At 42.7% G+C, this 19,142-nt stretch overlaps 1 protein-coding gene across 2 annotated transcripts in view; it reads right to left on the bottom strand.

Annotated features, from left to right (window-relative positions):
• Window positions 1-19,142, bottom strand: part of aatf (apoptosis antagonizing transcription factor) — a 115,402-nt gene that overhangs the window by 45,410 nt on the left and 50,850 nt on the right. For both annotated transcript variants that reach the window (XM_038814268.1, XM_038814267.1), the window contains exons 5-10: window positions 17,243-17,357; window positions 16,194-16,383; window positions 14,648-14,812; window positions 12,781-12,864; window positions 3,167-3,234; window positions 284-364 (exon numbers count right to left, since the gene is read on the bottom strand). In XM_038814268.1, coding sequence (XP_038670196.1) covers window positions 284-364; window positions 3,167-3,234; window positions 12,781-12,864; window positions 14,648-14,812; window positions 16,194-16,383; window positions 17,243-17,357 — 703 coding nt within the window. The remainder of the gene's footprint in view (window positions 1-283; window positions 365-3,166; window positions 3,235-12,780; window positions 12,865-14,647; window positions 14,813-16,193; window positions 16,384-17,242; window positions 17,358-19,142) is intronic.

Genomic DNA, 19,142 nt, shown 5'->3' with positions numbered 1-19,142 from the left:
ATCTCTTGGGGCTTATTTTGAATGCAAGCTTTTGGGGCGGGGGGAACAAGATGAAAGAGGAAGGGGAGAGAAGATTGAGAGGCAGAGAGAAAATGATAAGGAAAAGAATCAACAAAAGAAAAAAGGGAGAAAAAATATACATCTTTATAGAAACTACTGTATCCCTTCTAAATAGGTGTTAACATGTCCTCTTTTTTGGTAATTTGACCAGATTACCACTCTGGATATTTCTAATGGATCTTGGCATTTTGTCCTTGTTGGAAAATCACCAGGATATACTTACCTTACTTTTCTGCCTTTGCTTGCTCTGGTATCTACTTTTTTCTTAATCTTGCTCCGTAGTTTCTGAATAGCAAGCCATTGTCTATATGAAGAAATAACAAAACATCATTAGAATTAGACTGAAAAAATGCAAAAAATCAAAACACACAAAACTAGTTGGAAGAGTATTACTGGCACAAGTTTGATGTTCACTCTACACATGTGCCTACTTTGCGTTGTCAGTGAATTTTGAGACTTCGTTTAAGTGCAAATGACCTCTATATAGATACTGGAATAAAAGCGGACCAAGCACTGACACTTCCAAATTTTCACCAATCCATGCTGTACCCATTTTGCCCAACTCTGTCCTGTCTATGATCCAGCTATCTGTCTATGATCCAGCTATCTGTCTATGATCCAGCTATCTATCTCCCAAGGAGGAATTCAGATAAGAATCAAGCTATCAAATGCCTCCTAACAGGAGAAATAAGCATGCAAAGAAGTTGAGAGGTCAGACAGGATACAGGAATTTTCTTGTTAATGATATTCCAATGTTAAAAGTACTAATTCCCTCCCAAACTCTCCCTTTTTTGAAGATACCGACTTTTGATGGGACAGCAGCAGCCCGACTGAGCAATCAATCACACAAAAGTAAAATACTACAGATGATGCACATCTGAAATAGAAACAAAATTCAAGAGGTACTCAGCAGGTCAGGCAACTTGATTTAAATTTAATTTTAACTAAGAGAGTGTGGATTTGATTTGAGAGTTAAAGTTTCAGGTCAATGATACCTCTTGACAAGCTATCAAGCTGAAACGTTAATTCTGCTTCACTCATCACAGTTGCTCCTTAACCTGAGTATTTACAGCATTTTTTTGGAGCTATTCCTCATGTCGAGATAGTAAGTGGCAGCAGCTGGAAGATGGATTGTAACAGGAACCGCATAATTCTGCTGTTAAACAATACCCATGCTTTCCTGAAGGGTAATGGGATAGCCATCAGAAATGAAAGCCCTTTATTCAGTCCGGGGACACTGATGCCAACTGCACTTGTAGATCCCCAACTATGACCACTAACTCAGTACAGATATGATGTGGAGATGCCGGCGTTGGACTGGGGTGAGCACAGTAAGAAGTCTTACAACACCAGGTTAAAGTCCAACAGGTTTGTTTCAAACACGAGCTTTCGGAGCACGGCTCCTTCACCTGAAGAAGGAGCCGTGCTCCGAAAGCTCGTGTTTGAAACAAACCTGTTGGACTTTAACCTGGTGTTGTAAGACTTCTTACAGTACAGATAAGGCCTGGGATCTGGGACTTTGTTATTATTGCTTTGCGCTACACTGCATTTGCTCAATTAGAAACAAGAATTAACAATTACTATCACAAATATTTGGCCTATGCGTTTTTACAAAATACAAAATTGATCACTTGCATAGTTATTTCATGACTGGGTGTGGCAGGATTGTAGAGCTTTGATCCAATCTGTTGCTTGTGGAATATCTTAGCTGTCTATTACTTGCTGCATATGCTGTTTGGCATGCAAGTAGTCCTGTGTTGTAGCTTCACCAAGTATATTTTGTGCTGCTTCTGGCATGCCCTCCTGCACTCTTCATTAAAACCAGGGTTGATCCCTTTGCTTGGTAGTAATGGTAAAGCAGGGGATATGTCGGGCCATGATGTTACAGATTGTGATCAAGTACAAATGTGTGTGGTGGGAGGTGCTCCAGAGGGTGAATGCCTCAACCTCTTGCGCGAGGTTGGGGCTGATACAGTTGAAGGTGGCGTACGGGGTGCACCTCACGAGGACAAGGATGAGCAGACTCTTTCAGGGGGTGCAGGATGTATGTGAACGCTGTGGGAGGAGCTCCACAAATCACATTCATATGTTTGGTCCTGTCTAAAACTGGAACGGCATTGGAGGGAGGTCTTCAGACGGTTGTGCACGTGAGGCCTGAACCAGGGCCCCTAGAAGCCATATTCGGGGTGTTGGACCAGCCGAGGTTGGAGGCAGGTCAGAGGCAGATATCTTAGCCTTTGCCTTGCTGATCGCCTGAAGGCAGGTCCTTTTGGAGTGGAGGTCAGCTTCTCCACCCTATAATTTTTAACGCTCAAGAAGGTGAAGTACGAGTTGAGGGGAAGGATGGAAGGATTCCACAACTCATGGGTTTGTTTATCATGCACTTTCAAGAATTGGATGACGTCGAACATTTTTTTTAGGGGGGGCGTTGGTGTTTGGAATGTATAGGTTATTGATGATTACGTACAGGATGATTGTAGATTCTCAAATCTTTTTTCTATCTTGTTCTGTATTTAAAATGTTGGCCAGGGGATTGCCATTGTATTTGTTATTGTTGATTATTGGTGGGTGGGTGTATATTTGATGAAAATGTGCAAAAGGAGGAGAATAAAAATATATTTTTTTTAAAAGTACACGTGTGGTTGCCGACTTCATCTCATTGATGTCAATCTTTTGCAAGGTCTGTTTAAAATCTAACCCATTTAGCACAGTGCTAGTGCCACACAACATGATTGAAGGTATCCTCAATGTGAAAGTTGGGATTTTGTCTCCACTAGGACTGTGCGGAGGTCACTCCTCCCAATACTGCGGCAGGTAGGTTGGTGTGTCTCCAGACCAGTAGCACCCATGCCCTTTAGGATTTGGCCAGCTCGGTCTGTGGTGGTTTTACTGAACCCTCGACCCCACCGCCTCCCTATTATGTTACTATTCATTCCAGATAGGACACAGAATTTTAGGAAATAAATTAATTTTGAAATAAAGTTACACTGAAGTAGACCTAATCCAACAAATGAGGATGATTATACAAAATATGATGTTTGGAGAATTAATTTCTCACCACAAACATTACCCGCTTTAATAGTGAGCATTATCTTTAAACACTTACCGGCCCATAGCAATCTGATCATTTGGATCTATAGAAGTAGTCTTTCGCTCGATTAGTTCTCGGAGGAGCTGCACAAAAATAGTAGATTAAGATAAATTAAGTGATTAGATTTCAAATTACCAATTGTAGAAATTATATCTCTTTAGTTTTCTCCAAACCTATTGCCTTTTGGGATAGAACAATTCTTTCATTCATGGCAAACATCCAAGATGGAAGCCAAAATAGGTTAAAAATTAAATTACCGCCACAAGCCAAACCCCAACCATACTCCAATGGGAAAACTTTATCCCTTAAAAAGGCCAGCTGCGCCACAACTTGCATGATAATTTAAATAGGACTTAAGATCAATACTTTTGGATTTGTGTGAGAAGGAAAGTGGGAGAGGTTAGTGAGATGCTGATAAAACAGGCAATTATCCTATTAGTGTACTTGTAGTTTCTGGACATGTGTGTAACTCGCTGTTGTACATCTTGGGCAGGATTCTCCCATTCGGCGGCAGAGTGTCCATGCCGTCAGAAATGCAGTCGCGTTTCACGATGGCATAAACGGGCCGCTGGGAGTACCAAATCTGGCCCCTACAAGTGGCCAGCACGGCGCTGGAGCGGTTCACACCGCTTCAGCCTCCCATCCCGGTGAGAACTGTCCGCCGTGGGATCCGCGCATGCGCTGTGGTGCCAGCGCCAGCCCACGCATATACTGTGGCCTCCCTGAACGCGCCAGCCCCAACGCAACATGGTACGGGAGTTCAGGGGACGGCGCGGAAGAAAATAGGCCCGGGGAGCGAGAGCCCGGCCCGCCGATTGGTGGGCCCTGATCACCGGCCAGGCCCCATCAGAGACCCCCCCTCCCCACGACAGGCCGCCCCCCGACCCTGCGCGCAGAGTTCCCGCGGCCGAGAGCAGGTGTAGACGGCGTCAGCGGGACTCTACCTTTTTGGAGCAGCCGCTCAGCCCATCTTGGGCTGAATCGCCCGGGGGGGGGGGGCACATACAGCGGCCCACGACTGGCGCCGTGCCAAACATGCTGGCGTGCCAGAGTCGGGGCGGCGCGGCCCAGTTGCAGGGATTCTCCGGCCCAGCCCCGGGCTGGGAGAATCCCGCACAGTGTGCCTCTTCATCAAAGTTTTGTTAATCTTTTTATATTCTTCCTGAATTAAGGCAGAATCTGAATAAACGACTACAGAAAGTGCTGGAAAAACTCAGAAATCTGGCATCTGTGGAGGGAGAAACAGAATTAACATTAGAGTCCAATATGACAAACTGTCCAGTTCCAAAGAAGAGCCACATTGGATTTGAAACTGTGTTTTTCTCTCCACAGATGGTGCCAGACCTGATGAGTTTTCCCAGCGCTCTGTGGTTATTTCAGATCTCCAGCACCCACAGTACTTTGCTTTTATCTGAATAAGCAACTATGGGACACACCATTGCCTGATACTGTAATAGATAGTGTACATGCTGTATTTCTGACCCAAGTTAAGGCGTTGAAAAGATTAGTTTCAATGACAGGTACATATACAGAGTTTAAGACTCAGGCTAAACCTCAAACAAACTAGCTTTAAACACAAAAGGGCTGCCTGCTTAGCTATCCCAAGCAAATAGAATATTTTACCAACAGAGATTGACTGTATTCCAAGGTTGGGGAGGAGCGGTATGCACAATTCCACTCCTCCAGCAGAGAAAGATCATATTTTCAGGATGTCCCAAAGGGGCTTTCCAAACAATGAGTTACTTTTCGAAGTACACTTTTACAATAAAATATAGCAGCCAAATTGCACACAAGAAGGTCCCACACATCAGATGGGAGTGGCCATTTAATTCATTTTGCTGTCTCAGATGGAGACAGGAACATTGGGTAGGTTGCCAGGTAAACAGACTGCTATTCTTTGAAAGTAGCTTGGGAGCCTCTCTGTCCAACTGGGCAGACACATAGGGTCTTAGTGATGATTGGTCGGAGTTGAATCCTATTAGATCAAGATCCACAGAAACTTAATTTTACTCTGCAGTCCAACTTAAAATGCAAAAGGACACACATCTGTAATCTTTGATGGTCTTGGCCTCATCTGAAAGGCAGTTCATCTGACATTGAATCACCAGAGTGAAGTGTCAACCAGAATCATATACCCATGACTTGGTAGGAGGACGACTGAAACAACAAACCTTCGATACAGAGTAAGTTACTGTGAATCTGAGATGCAAGAGTCGTTTTGAACCGAGTCAACACAGGATTTTGGAACAGCAGTTCGCTGGTCAGCCCTTCAAGCCTGGTCCACACAATTCAGTAAGGTCATGGCTGATCTGGTTGCAATCTCAAATCTACTTTCCCGTCTGCCTCCCATAACCCTCAAATCTCTTTTCTATTAAAAATCAGTCTGACCCTGCCTTGAATAAAACACCGACCCAGCCTCCACTGCCTTCTGGGGAAGAGAATTCCACATACTAACGACCCCTTGAGAGAGAAGATATTCTCCTAATTCCTGTTTTAAACTGCAAACCTCATCCTTAAAATGTGTCCCCCTCGTTCTACTCTCTCCCACAAGTGAAAACATCCTCCTGGCCCCCCACCCGATCAAATTCCCTCAGGATCTTAAACGTTTCAATAAGATCACCTCTCATTCTAAACTCCAATGGGTACAGGTCCAACCTGTTCAGGCTTTCTTTGTCAGATAAGCCCCTCACCCCAGGAATGGGTCTCTGAAATGCTTCTAATGCAAATATACCTTTTTTCAAATAAAGAGACCAAAACTGTACAGAATACTCCAGTTGCGATCTCATCAATGCTCTCTACACCTTCAGCAAAACATCCCCACTTTCATATTCCATTCCTCTTGCAATAAAAGCTAATATTCCATTTACCTCCCTAATCATTAGCTGTACCTGTATGTTAACTTTTTGGACCAGGACACTCAAATCCCTCTGTAGTACTGAGTTCTGTAATCTCTCTCTCCATTTAAAATAGTATCCTGCTTTCCTATTCTTCCTGACTAAAATGGACAATTTCACATTTGACCATATTATACTCCATCTGCCAAATTTTTGCCCACTAACAATCTGTCTATATCCATTTTCAAACTCCACCTCCTCTTGACAACTTAGCTTCCTACCCACCCTGGCATCATCGGCAAATTTAGCTCCCATACATTTATTTCCTTCATCCAAATCACTGATGTAGATTGTAAATAAACCATTTGTGTAGATTGTAAATAGTGAAGGATCCAGCACTGATTCCTGTGGCACTCCACTTGTTACAGCTTGTCAACCCAAAAAAGGCCTTTTTGCCTTACTCTCTTCCATTCAGCTAACCAATCCTCTAGCCATGTTAATGTTATCCCTACACCATGTGCATGGTTTATCTTGTTAGCATCACCTTGTGCAGTAACCTTTAATATGGCACCTTATCAAATGCCTTCTGGAAATGCAAGTGCACCACATCTACAGGTTCCCCTTTATCCACCTTGCTTTTTACTTCCCCAAAGGAGGAGTGCGAGTAGGATCTTGTCCCTTTGCTGCCAGGAGTCAAACTGAAACTGCTTGGGACTCTGAAAATCATTCCACTGGAATAGGATCCAATCATCACCTGTTATTGGGCACAGTATGGCCTTTTGGCCCAATCATTGGCCACCAGTTAATCAATCAAACCGAGTCCCACCCCATTCTTGCTCTGGTGCCGACAAGTCTGAACCTCCTCTTCAAACCAGCAGAGTGGTCTCTCCTGTAACTTCTGAACCCCTCATTCTCTCTGATGCTCAAATTAGTATTTGTCCATGAATCACCCTGGATCAAAAATGATAGCAGCAATAAGAAAGAGGAAATATGGGAATAAACAGGTGCCACAGGGTTCAGTTCTCTGGGCATGAACTATTTACAATCTATATTAATAACTTGGATGCAGAGAAATAAATTACTATAGGCAAATTTACAGACACTAAATGAGATGGGAAAGCAAGTTGTAATGAAGAAAAAATAAATTTACAAATGGATCTGGATAGGTTAGGCGAGTGAGTCAAAATTTGGTAGATGGAATTTAGCACGGTTAAGTGAGGGGTTACCCATTTTGGTTGGATAAATGGAAAGCCAACTTATTGTCTAAGTGAACAGAAACCTCAAGAGTGCTTTGGTGCAGAGGGAACTGGGTACCCTCGTGCATGAATCACAGAAAATTAGTATCCAGGGCAGCACGGTGGCACAGTGGTTAGCATTGCTGCCTTACGGCGCCGAGGTCCCAGGTTCGATCTCAGCTCTGGGTCACTGTCCGTGTGGAGTTTGCACATTCTCCCTGTGCATGCGTGGGTTTCGCCCCCACAACTTAAAGATGTGCAGGGTAGGTGGATTAGCCACGCTAAATTGCCCCTCAATTGGGAAAAAAAAATGAATTGGGTACTTTAAATGTTTTTAAAATGGGGGGGAAAAAAGAAAATTAGTATCCAGGTGCAGCAGGTATTAAGGAAAGCAAATCGAATTTTAACATTTATGGCTCAAGGAATAGAATATAAAAGTAGGGAATTGTTGCTGAAACAGCACGAGGCATTGGTGAAACCGCACAGTTTTGGGCTCTTTACTTGAGGAGGGATGTATTTACATTGGAGGCAGTTCAGAGGAGGTTCGCTAGATTGATTCCAGAGAAGAGGGGGTTTGTCTTAAGAAGAAAGATGGAGCAGTTTAGATGTATATAATTTAGAGTTTAGAAGACAAGAGTGATTTCATGAAGGTATATAACATGATAAAAGGCATTGACAATTTAGATGTAGAGCATAAGTTTCCTCTTGTGGAGCAATTAAAGGGGTTTTAGGATAAGGGGTAGCAGATTTAAAGAGATTACTTCTCTCAAAGGGTCGTGAATCTGTGGAATTCACTGCCCCAGAGTGCGGGACATTGAGTAAATTTGAAGAGAAAGGAAAGATTTTTAATTAGTAATGGGTTGAAGGGTTATGGAGAACGGGTAGGAAAGGGGAGTTGAGGCGGAGCTAAGATCTGCCATAATCATATTGAATGGCAGAGCAGGCTCGAGGGGCTGAATTGCTGACTCCTCGCTCTTACGTTCCGAGTTTGACTGAGACTCAATGATAGGATAAATGACTCCCCTCCTGTCTTTTCAGGCTGTGAGGATGCTTTTTGTGAGATGGGTTTGGACAGACTTAATTCACAATAGGGTCACAACGCAGAACAGCTCATTATTCAAAGCAATGCAGACAGATTCAATCACTAGATCGGTGGCAGAAAATATACAGAAGTTTGTTGATACTAGGATTTAACTTTACTCTAAATCTGTTAGAATTATAGTTAACCTGAAGTGCTCAAGACTGAAACACAGACAAGATTGAGTATGTCCAATTTCTCAGCACCAGTATTCAGCATTCTGATGAACAAATTAACCAAATTTGTGCACTTTAAAAGTAACTAATTATTGGAGCTCAGCTGATCAAAATACACTACAATACCACAGTTTTCCCATGAACTGAATAGTTTCTGTTAATGTCAGTCAATTTTATTATTAAAACAGTAGACAAATACTCATTACAGTTTTCAACAGAATTTTTAGGATACCAATAATTTGCAGGTCTATTCTGAAAGTATAATTTCATTAACTTAATAAACAACTGCACTCACTGTATCACTAGAAAGCACTCCTCCCGTCAAAGCTCTATTCATCTGACCTACTTCCAACATCTCTCCGGCAGACAATCTGCCAGTTTATCTATTGTTGTTCATCATAGTCACTTCTGGCAGCAAAATAAAAGATACAAATCCACCAATGCACGGGCTTATGACTGTGTAAACCCACATACTACTGCTGCTCAGTAAACGTGTGCCCTTAATCACTGCAGCAACTTACAGTGGCTCTGCCTGCCAAATCCCACTCAACAGAAGAAATTAACCAGGTCAGCGAAACAGGTGCAACACTATGTCTATCAACCACTCACTTCCCACAATTACTTGTACACAATGAAGCAGTAATCTTTACAGATCATCTCTCTGAAGAAATGTATTGAAAACTGCAAAGGAAAATGAATGTGCTGCTGCCTTGCAGCTCAGCAGATGTCTGTGGGTGATGTACAAGGCAGGGATGAGCTGTCGTAGAAATCTGTCAAGGTTTGGCTAAGTGATTAAAGCCTCCACAGTGTAAGCACCATATTTAAAGTCTACAGGAGTCAAGACTTGCACCCATTCCTTGCTGCGATGCCAGATGTTGGCTAACGTTTCAGCTTCTATTTACTTCACTTGGACAGAATGAGCTGGCACAGCAGCCACACAATCTGGAACATTCTGCAGTTGCTGCGTTAACAAGTGTCAACCATCATTCAACCAAAAGAACGTCAAAATCTCTCTTTCTTGCTGCTGTTTCAGATGTGTCGGATCCTTTGGGAACTAATGAAGTTTCCGCATCCTAGACACACTGGGTTTATTCAGTAATGTGTTACTTCTGTAAATTAACTCCTTCAGCTTTATTAACCCTTTTAAAAAGGGCTATATTTTTAATACCTGGAATTTAAGAAAGGATGTCTCAATATAATTACTTCTAATACTAAATGCGTTAACAGAAGGTACTGGGTAATCCATCTCAACTTTCCCAATTTAAGGATTATTTTAAGTAGCTATATAAATGCAAGCACATAGGGGCGATTCTCCGAGCCCCGCTCCGGCCCAGAGAATCGTTGCGACTGCACCACAACGTCCCGACGCCGCCACGTGATTCTTCAAGGTGCGGAGAATCGGAGCCATTTGCACCGGCCGCTGGATTCTCCGGCCCGGATGGGCCAAGCGGCCACGCGATACGACAGAGTCCAGCCGGCGCCGTTCACCCCGGACGCTGCCGGTAGGAACTCTGCGGGATCGGGGCCCACCGATTGGCAGGCCAGCTTCTCTCCCCCACCCCCCCCTTTCCTCTGGGCCTACTTCCTGGCGCGGCCGGCCCCTGAACACCAACCCCATGTTGAGTCGGGGCCAGCGCGCTAAAGAAGTCCTCTGCGCATGCGCAGGTTGGGGCGGCCCAACTATGCATGCGCAGGTTGGCGCGGCGCGAGGCTGGAGTGGCGTGAACCACTCCAGCACCGTGCTGGCCCCCTATGGGGGCCAGAATCGGTCGTACCTGGGCCCTGTTCGCGCCGTCTTGAAACACGACGGCCTTCACGACGGCGCAAACACTTGGGCTCCATTTTGGAGAATTGCCCCCATTACATGCAAAATAAAGCATTTCTTGGCAAATAAATATCTTTATTCTCAAAAATCTGTTGTATATAAAAATTGTGTGTGTTAAAAAATCTGGCTAAAACAATTAACTTTGTTATAAACAGGTGTTAAAGAACATGATAATAAAAGCAAAATACTATGGATGCTGGAAATCTAGAATAAAATCAGAAAGTGCCAAGTTTAGTCTGGCAGGGTCAGTGGAGAGAGGAACAGAGTTATGTTTGAGTCCAATAAGGAGAGATGGAAATGAAAAGGAAAACCAGCGATAGGCTAGAGGATGGGGAGATTAAATGTCAAAGATGTCATGGAACAAAAGGTAGAGGAAGTGGTAATTGCAGTTGTGAAGAAACAAGTCCATTCATAGAATCCCTTCAGTGCAGGAGGTCATTCGGCCCATTGAGTCTGACCGATCCACTCCGCCCTATACCCAAAATCTAACCTGCACGTCCTTGGGCACTGAGGGGCAATTTATCATGGTCAATCCACCTAACCTGCACATGTTTGGACTGTGGGAGGAAACCTACATGGACACAGGGAGAATGTACAAACTCCTCACAGACAGTCACCCAAGGTTGGAATTGAACTTGGGTCCCTGGCGCTGTGAGGCAGCAGTGCTAACTACTGTGCCACCCCCCCCCCCCCCCCCAGCCTAGTCCAGAGTAGGTGTTAATAGCAGAATAATGGTCAGCTGTCTTAAAGCAAAACTATGAGATACAGACTAGCACTTGGTCGGGGGTGCATGGCGGGGTTCAAAATGGAGGACAGAGTCATGGTCTGAAATTCTTGAACTCCACGTTGAGCCCAGAAGTCAGAAGATGGGACACTATTCCTAGATCTTGAATTGGGCTCCATTGGAGTATTGCAGCAGGCCAAGTACAGAAATGAGAGCAGGATGAGAACACGGCTTGGTTCAAATAATTGAAAAATGGGGTGAACTCTTTCTATTGCTTCCTCTCTGTGATTAATGTCTCATTTGTATTGGTTAACATCTTTCTTAAAAGCTTTTCTTTTCGTGCATTAATTTTTTAGCAACCAGACCAGTCAGCTTTTCTTTAAAAACGCTTTCCTCTGCTTGGAACAGCCTTTATTTCGAAGTAGGAGAGTAGTACGTGTTACAGCACTTGTTCTACCTCCAAAATGCAGACTTTAGAGGCACTAGCAATGGTCTAGATTAAATCATTTTTCTTCTCAGTTTCAAAAATTGAAACACTAAGAAAGGATCTCTTAATATTTAAACACACAAGGGGATAATTCAACACTGCTGCTCAACCTTTGTGATTTTCGAAATTCGGTGGTTTTCTAAAAAACTCAAGAACGTCACTTTCATTTTGAAATTTGTTTTCCTGTTTCCAAATTACAGCACCAAAGCATAGTCACTGTCAGCTGCCATTATCTACCTGAAGCAGGGTTATACCCTAATTCGACACAATACAAGAACACAGTGACAGAACATTTGTGACACCAACATGGGAGTATAAAACATTTTCATCTAGATGGAAAGAAAGAAAGGCGAATCATTTGAAGATCCAGTTTTTGTTGGGGGTGGGGGAAGGGGTTGCGGGCAAACTGGCAGCATTCAACAGCATTAGCCCTTTGAAAATGACCACGATTTCAGGAGGTCAGGCATGGGCAGACTGGGCCAGGAATCCTGAGGTTGTCGTCTATCGTGCAGGATTCCTTCACAGGTCAGCAGTCACTGAAATCAGTGAGAATTTCAACTTTCCTGCCTCCACATTGTCACTTGAACTATCTAAAATCTGAAGCAATCATTACAAAAGATGTGTTAATCAAGGCAGCTTGTGATAATTGAGCTTTTATAAGGTTTTGACTGTACGGTGCACTGCTTCCCAGCATATTATAAAAGCAACTCGCTTGAATTGTTGACAGTATGTTGGTTGGGTTAAGGTACATTGTAGCCTCCCATCTTGCATAGGCATAAATCATATTCATAGTGAGCACTGAGTACTTTTCCGAGATGCAGCAAAACCTCCCCAGCTGAACTATTCACACAACATCACTTAGTGGCACTTCACGTGACTTTAGAAGATCACATCCCCTGCATCCCCCAGAATAAAAAATGCTTAGCCATGTGACATTACTTGAACTTGATCACAGTTACTCACTGTGTTTGGCATTTTAATCCAGCTTTTGAAAAAAAAAGGAGTTGATAACAATGTCTATTATCCAGGTCACTACTCTGCTCATCCAGAACAAGTGCCAGCACCGTATCTTTTCTGAAATGATTTATTGCAAAATGTCTCTTAATGCAAGACTTGCTGACTGAAATGTTTCTCAGATTTGGAACAACCTGAACTACAATGACCTGTGTCTCCTCTATCTCTAGGTTACTCACGTCAATTTAGATGCTTTTTTGATATCCAAGCAGTAGCTTCGGTAGGTGAACCCCTCGTTCTATTAACGAACACTCACCTGATGGTAAAAGTCGTCATCATCAAAAATCTCTTCATCTATGTCTTTCAGATGTGCATTTGACTTTCCTTGTGGCACAGTCTCCTGTGGAGAAAAATAATCTGTCTGTCCATTACAGAGGTCAGGAATAAAAGAATTCCAAGTTCACTGAAAGCATCGTCACATTACTCTTACTGCCTAGATACATAAAAGAAATGTTGTACATTTTAACAAATCTCTGGTGTTTACCACTCTTGTCCTCTCCTGATATTTTTCATTGTTGAAGGCATAGGCTCATTTTCCAATACATTCACGGGTACGTCCAGTGCATATCCACCTTTCAACTGCGGCACAGATGACTTGGCCAACGATCAATCCAAAAGAGGCACCAAAGCTAAGACCATCCAAACACAATGTTCACACAGGTGCCCTTTTTATGAGTGACAAGTGGCAATGGCTCAAATGCAGTAACATGACACTGACTGCTGATCTGCCTTGTGCTCACACAATGCACTTGTCCACTGACCTTTTAAGGCCGCCACCATTTGTTTCTAAACTTGAGGTATTTCTGAGCACGTTAGGATTTGCTTATGCTTAAAAACAAGTATAATTTGCTCAATCTTTTGTTTCAATTCTTTTTGAAAGCAACCAACACTAAAAGTGTTAAAGAGTTCCCAAAAAATGCATTCTGAAAGCTTCAAAAGGACATCCAATCATCAATTCATTCAACGATCAATACATACCAGACACAATACCAGAATGATACATGAGACCCAAAGAATTTAAGTGAAATTTTTAAGCAATGGTGTTGAACTTGTCTCGTTTCAAAATCCCAAACGTCCCAAAAGGGTTGAGGATATTTTTACCCTCCTGAAAGTGTTTGCCTCTTGGATTACAGTAAGAAGTCTTACAACACCAGGTTAAAGTCCAACAGGTTTGTTTCAAACACGAGCTTTCGGAGCACGGCTCCTTCTTCAGGTGAATCAATCTCCACATCATGGCTATCTTGGATTACAGTTAGTGGTTCCTCCCTGGGACCTCACTCAAGGGGTCATTCTTCATGTGGTACTTAAACAGTTAGTGCTGGCAGGCGTTGTGGCTGGTGTGTGTGTGTGTGTGTGTGTGTGTGTGTGTGTGTGGTGGGGGTCAGGCATTACCAGTCAAGCCCAAACCTGTTCACACCATGACACACTTTCCAGTAGGTGTCACTGGATAATGATCAGTACTACGAATCCTAACTGCTTTTCTCTCTACCGCCTGAGGCAGTGAGTCAAACCACAGAGCTCCCTCAATTGTTCCAGCTGAGATCAGTAAACATAGCACAGGTTGGGACTGAACCTGAAATATTCTTGTTAAAAAAAACACATGCTGCAAATCATAAACAGAAACAGCTGGAAACACATGGCAAATAAACCTTCTGCTAGTGATTAGGCAGTGGGTGCTTTAGGTTTGCACCCTCCATCGAAACTCACCAATTTGTAGGTTTACCTGCAAGTTGTAAATCGGAAGCAACAACTGTCTGTTCCCTCCACTGATGTTAGTTGACCTGATCTATTTCCAGCCTCTTCTGTTTATTGGAACCTTCTGGTTTGAGACACCCAGTTACACTTTAGACCATAAGAAATAGGAACAGGATTCGGCTGTTCGGTCCCTCGAGCCTGCTCCGCCATTCAATAGGATTATGGCCGGTCCGACATTCCACCCGCTCACTTTCCTCCCCTTTCCCCGTAACCCTTAATTCCCTTACTGATCAAGAATCAACTATTTCAGCCTTAAATATACAGAAGGACTTCAGTCTTTATCCAACTAGAGAAGCTATTTTTCTTTTAAAAAAACAGCCTCTTCAGAATACAAATTTAGAGTTCTGTTTTTTTTTAAATTGACGTACCATCTCCCCAGGCACAGTTTCTGGAATCTGCTGAGAATCATCTTCCGCTTTGCCAAGAATTTTATACAAGGATCTTTTGGTCTGCGTCCGTTGTAGCAACCTCTCTTTATCCATCATAATCTGCTCAATCTGTGTCAAGACTGAACGCTCAAAAGCACCGAATCCCTGAAATACCAATATCAGGACAGCAAGAAGTCAAATAACATTCCATTCAAAAATATATTGTATTGACAGTTTTGAATGCTCCTCCCAACCGGGTTACGACCCAAATTATCATTCAGTTTCATTTAATGATCCTTCCTCATCGGTTATCTTCTTATTAAAAGCAAATTTATAGGATCCGTGAAACATAAAAAGCTACTTGTGTTTCAGGATAACTACTACAGATGAATATAGAATAGAATAGAATCCTTACAGTGCAGAAGGAGGCCATTCAGCCCATCGAGTCTGCACCAGTCCACCTCGCGTCCACTCCCCTGTCCACCCGGCCTATCCCTGTAACCCCATAACCTAACCTGCAAATCCCTGTACACGAAGGGTCAATTTATCATGGTCAATCCACCTAACCGTCACATCTTTGGACTGCAGGAGGAAACCAGAGCACCTAAGGAAACCCATGCAGACACGGAGAGAACGTACAAACTCGACATATAGTGACCCCAAAGCTGGAATTGAACCTGGGTCTCTGGAGCTGTGAGGCAGCAGTGCTAACCACTGCTGTCCGAGTAGTCCAGCCAACAAAATATAAAACGCAGTGAAACTTCAGTTATCCACACTGCCAAATGTTCAGAGGAGTGAGAGATTAATTTTTGCATAAACCAGATAAAATGTAGCGACTTCAATTGAAATGTTTTGGAATCTGGGTAGTTGATCCAGAAGGATTAGTTATCTGGTAGAATCCAGGTAGGTCTGGCGTTTAGTTTCTGGTTTTAGGTCCAGAGGCCAGGAGTTAGCATGGGAAGAGAAGAAAAATAGGATTGTGTTTGTTGTGAGCAATCATAATACGCCAATCGAAATTTGAAAAATGTATCCGATGAAATAGGACGACTATCAATTTTATAGGGGTTCCGCAAGCTTTAATAGCATTCAATTAAACATAATTTCCAAGATATTTGATCCAGCAGCATTCCGTGAAGAAAGATGGATGCTGCCATCATAAGCTAAACAAAAATATTGCTGGCCTCACTTGCACCAATAACAATTTCAATAATGTGAAAGACAAAGGGTTAGGTCAGAATCCTTCCATCTGCCAGAGATGATGGGAATGCAGGCTCAGAACTTTGGTGAAGTCAGATGAGATCATCTGCTGCCGTTCTTTGCTGGCGAACAAAAATGAGACCAAGGCAATAAAGATCCTCATACAAATTAATTGTTTTTTTGATGCAACCAAACACCAAACCTGCTGGGTATGTGTGCAAATACAAAGCTTCATTTTGTACAGGCTGCAACATCCTTGCAAGCAGTTTTACTAATTTGTTAAAAATAAATCTTCCCTCTTGCTTTGAGAAAGTCTCAAAAACAACACAGAAACGAAAGATCAATTCACCTTGCTCATTTTGCCCGAAGCTAATTTTGTCTTATCATGCCATTTCTGCAATGTACTGTTCCGATATGTTTTGAAGTCAGCAAACCGCTTGGCCATGAACTCAGGGTACTCATCCATTTCAAGCTTCCTTTTCTGTGGTCTTTCCCTCTTCTGCACTTCCTCCATTTCATCATCACTGGGAATCTCTTCACTGGAAACAAAGAAGTGATACCTGATAAAAGTATCTTCGGTCTTCCTTGCACAAGTACAAAATTCACAATTAACAACCACAATCCTGGTTAATTCTTGGCAATGCCCAATTTTCTTGCTCTTATTATTAGCAATGAAAGTTCTTGACATCATTGTGGGATGCACCTTTGAACTAATTTGGAGGTGTATTTTCTCAGGTTTTATTTCAAGTGTTTGACATTTTTATTTCACAGGTTTGAGTTCTATAAGGTTGAAGGGAAATGCTCATCCAGAGAATCAAACCAATCTGCTTCTTAGGGAAGCAACAGACACCCCCTTTGAAACAATAATACCTCCTGCTCTAACTAAATCTCCCTGGAAAATAGATCAGCAACCTTGTTAACTGTCAAGTACTAACAGTTTAATGGATATAGATCCAGTTTATTTAAGAACGGAGGGAAAAAATTTGAATATTGACTAATATTTATACAGCAGTAAAATGCCAATATGAAAAAAGAGACAACCGAGAGTTACTCCTAAGATGTACTACACATGGAGAAGATACTTAAAACAACTGAAGAAAGATTTGGCACCTACAAAACTCATCGGAAGTGTCGTATAAATCTTTTGAGTCTGAAATGACTAGCATTCATTTTGACAGCCAAATAAAGGCTGCAAATTCATGTCCACTGGGACTGTTCTTGGTCTGCCAACACAATCTCGTCGGCTGCAACTCCCAACAGCTTCACAAACACCTGCTCAACATCTGCTGTAATTAGTCGGAATACAGAATGGGCAGCATTTTAGAGCAGAAAACAAGTGACTGAAAGATCCCATTATCAAATCACTTATTGCTGTACACTTTCCATCACCACACTTACCTGTCTGGTTCTGGCTTCTTGCCATCGACAAAGTGGTGTGTGCCCGGATACTGGAAAAGCAGTTCATCCTGTAGCTCAACTAGAGACCTCAGGAGCGCCTTCAGTGCCTTGCAACCTATGGGGGAAAATGCATGCATAAAGTTTACACATCGGACTATAATTAGTTATTAGCCGAACCGTTTTTGTCACTTCAGAGATAAACTTTTCAATTCATAGAGAAAATATGGAATTAGCATAGGATTAAGCTCCTACTTAATTTTTTTTTAAACTAGTGAGACATTTAAAGACTTCACCTAAAATTGTCCTCATCGGTCTGAAATGGAGATCATCCCTGAAAAGCAGCCTCACAAGAATGAAATCTTATAAATATCTAATAAACATATTACGTGGTGAATTTGTTAAGTCCTGTGCTCAAGGCATAGCTTAAGAACACAAGCTGTAATGACAATCCTGCAAACTTAAAGGTTGAAGCCAACCCTGTAAGGTGATCAGAGATATTTTTCATCAGCTTTATTTATATAAACATGCACCTCATTCATGCTACTATAAAAGAAAAGGAAGGGGTGGGAGGCAGTGACCCAAGGGGAAATAATAGAATTATTATGGTACAGGAGGCCATTCGGCCCATCGAGTTCACACTGATCCTCTGAAAGAGCACCCTACTCAGTCCACACCCCCAAGCCCTATCCCCGTAACCCCACCTAAACTTTTGGACACCAAGGGGTAATTTGGCTTGGCAAATGCTGCTAACCTGCACATCTTTGGACTGTGGGAGGACGCCGGAGCACCCGGAGGAAACCCACAGACATGGGGACAACTTGCAAATTCCACAGTTGCCCATGGTTGGAATAGAACCCAGGACATAGAGGTAGCAGTGCTAACCACTGTGCCAAAATGGAGAAACAAACTATGAGGACAAGCAGCAGCCTGGAGACTAAGCAAGGAAGGAACATTGCCCTAAAGTCTTCTAACTTTATTGGAGAACTAAAAGTAAAACAAAGTCAACTATTTTATAATGCACACTGGACCTTCACAGCCATAGCCAATTGGCAACTCCATATCATGACTGTGCATGGCCGAAGAATGACAAATGTTCTGACCTCCCAAAATGGATGCATTCCACAGAATAGAATATCTACAGTGCAGGAGGAGGCCACTCGGCCCATTAAGTCTGCATCGACTCTCTGAAAGAGTACTCCACCCAAGCTCACTCCCCAGCCCCATCACAATAACCTAATTAACCTAACTTGTACATGTTTTTTGGACACCGAGGGGCAATTTGGCATGTCCAATCCACCTAACCTGCACATGTTTTGACATCCAGTTAATATCCATCCACAATATCGAACCAATGTTATATAGGCCTAACGACAATTTAAATCTTGTTCAGCTTACACAAACAGAAAACAAATCTACACATATACACACACGTAAATGTCTTAGGATAATTATATTATATTAATTAGTAATTATATTAACTTAACTCCTCATCCAAAAACAACTGGAAGTCCCATTGAACTGAGAAAAATTGGAGCCCTCAAATGTTACCCAGGAAATGGAGACCTCCAGATAGTGTTGCCGTGAAACTGCGCAACATGCACGCTGAGTACATTATGCCTAAATTATATTTAATGCCATTAATTCTAAAGCCAGACTTATTATAATGAAACTTGCTATTCTAATGTTTAATGAATGGCAACAAAAATAAAACCTTTCAAAGATAGGGGTGGCACGGTAGCAGAGTGGTCAGCACATTTGTTTCACAGCACCAGGGCCCCAGGTCGCAGCCTGTGCGGAGTCGGCACGTTCTCCCCGTGTCTGCGTCTGTTTCCTCAGAGTGCTCCAGTTTTCTCCCACAGTCCAAAGATGTGCAGGTTAGGTGGATTGGCTATGCTAAATT

This window comes from Scyliorhinus canicula, chromosome 12 (assembly GCF_902713615.1).
Source record: "Scyliorhinus canicula chromosome 12, sScyCan1.1, whole genome shotgun sequence".
NCBI classification, from domain to species: domain Eukaryota; kingdom Metazoa; phylum Chordata; class Chondrichthyes; order Carcharhiniformes; family Scyliorhinidae; genus Scyliorhinus; species Scyliorhinus canicula.
Note: the sequence above shows the minus strand (reverse complement) of the source record. Positions and strands in the feature narration are given on the sequence as shown.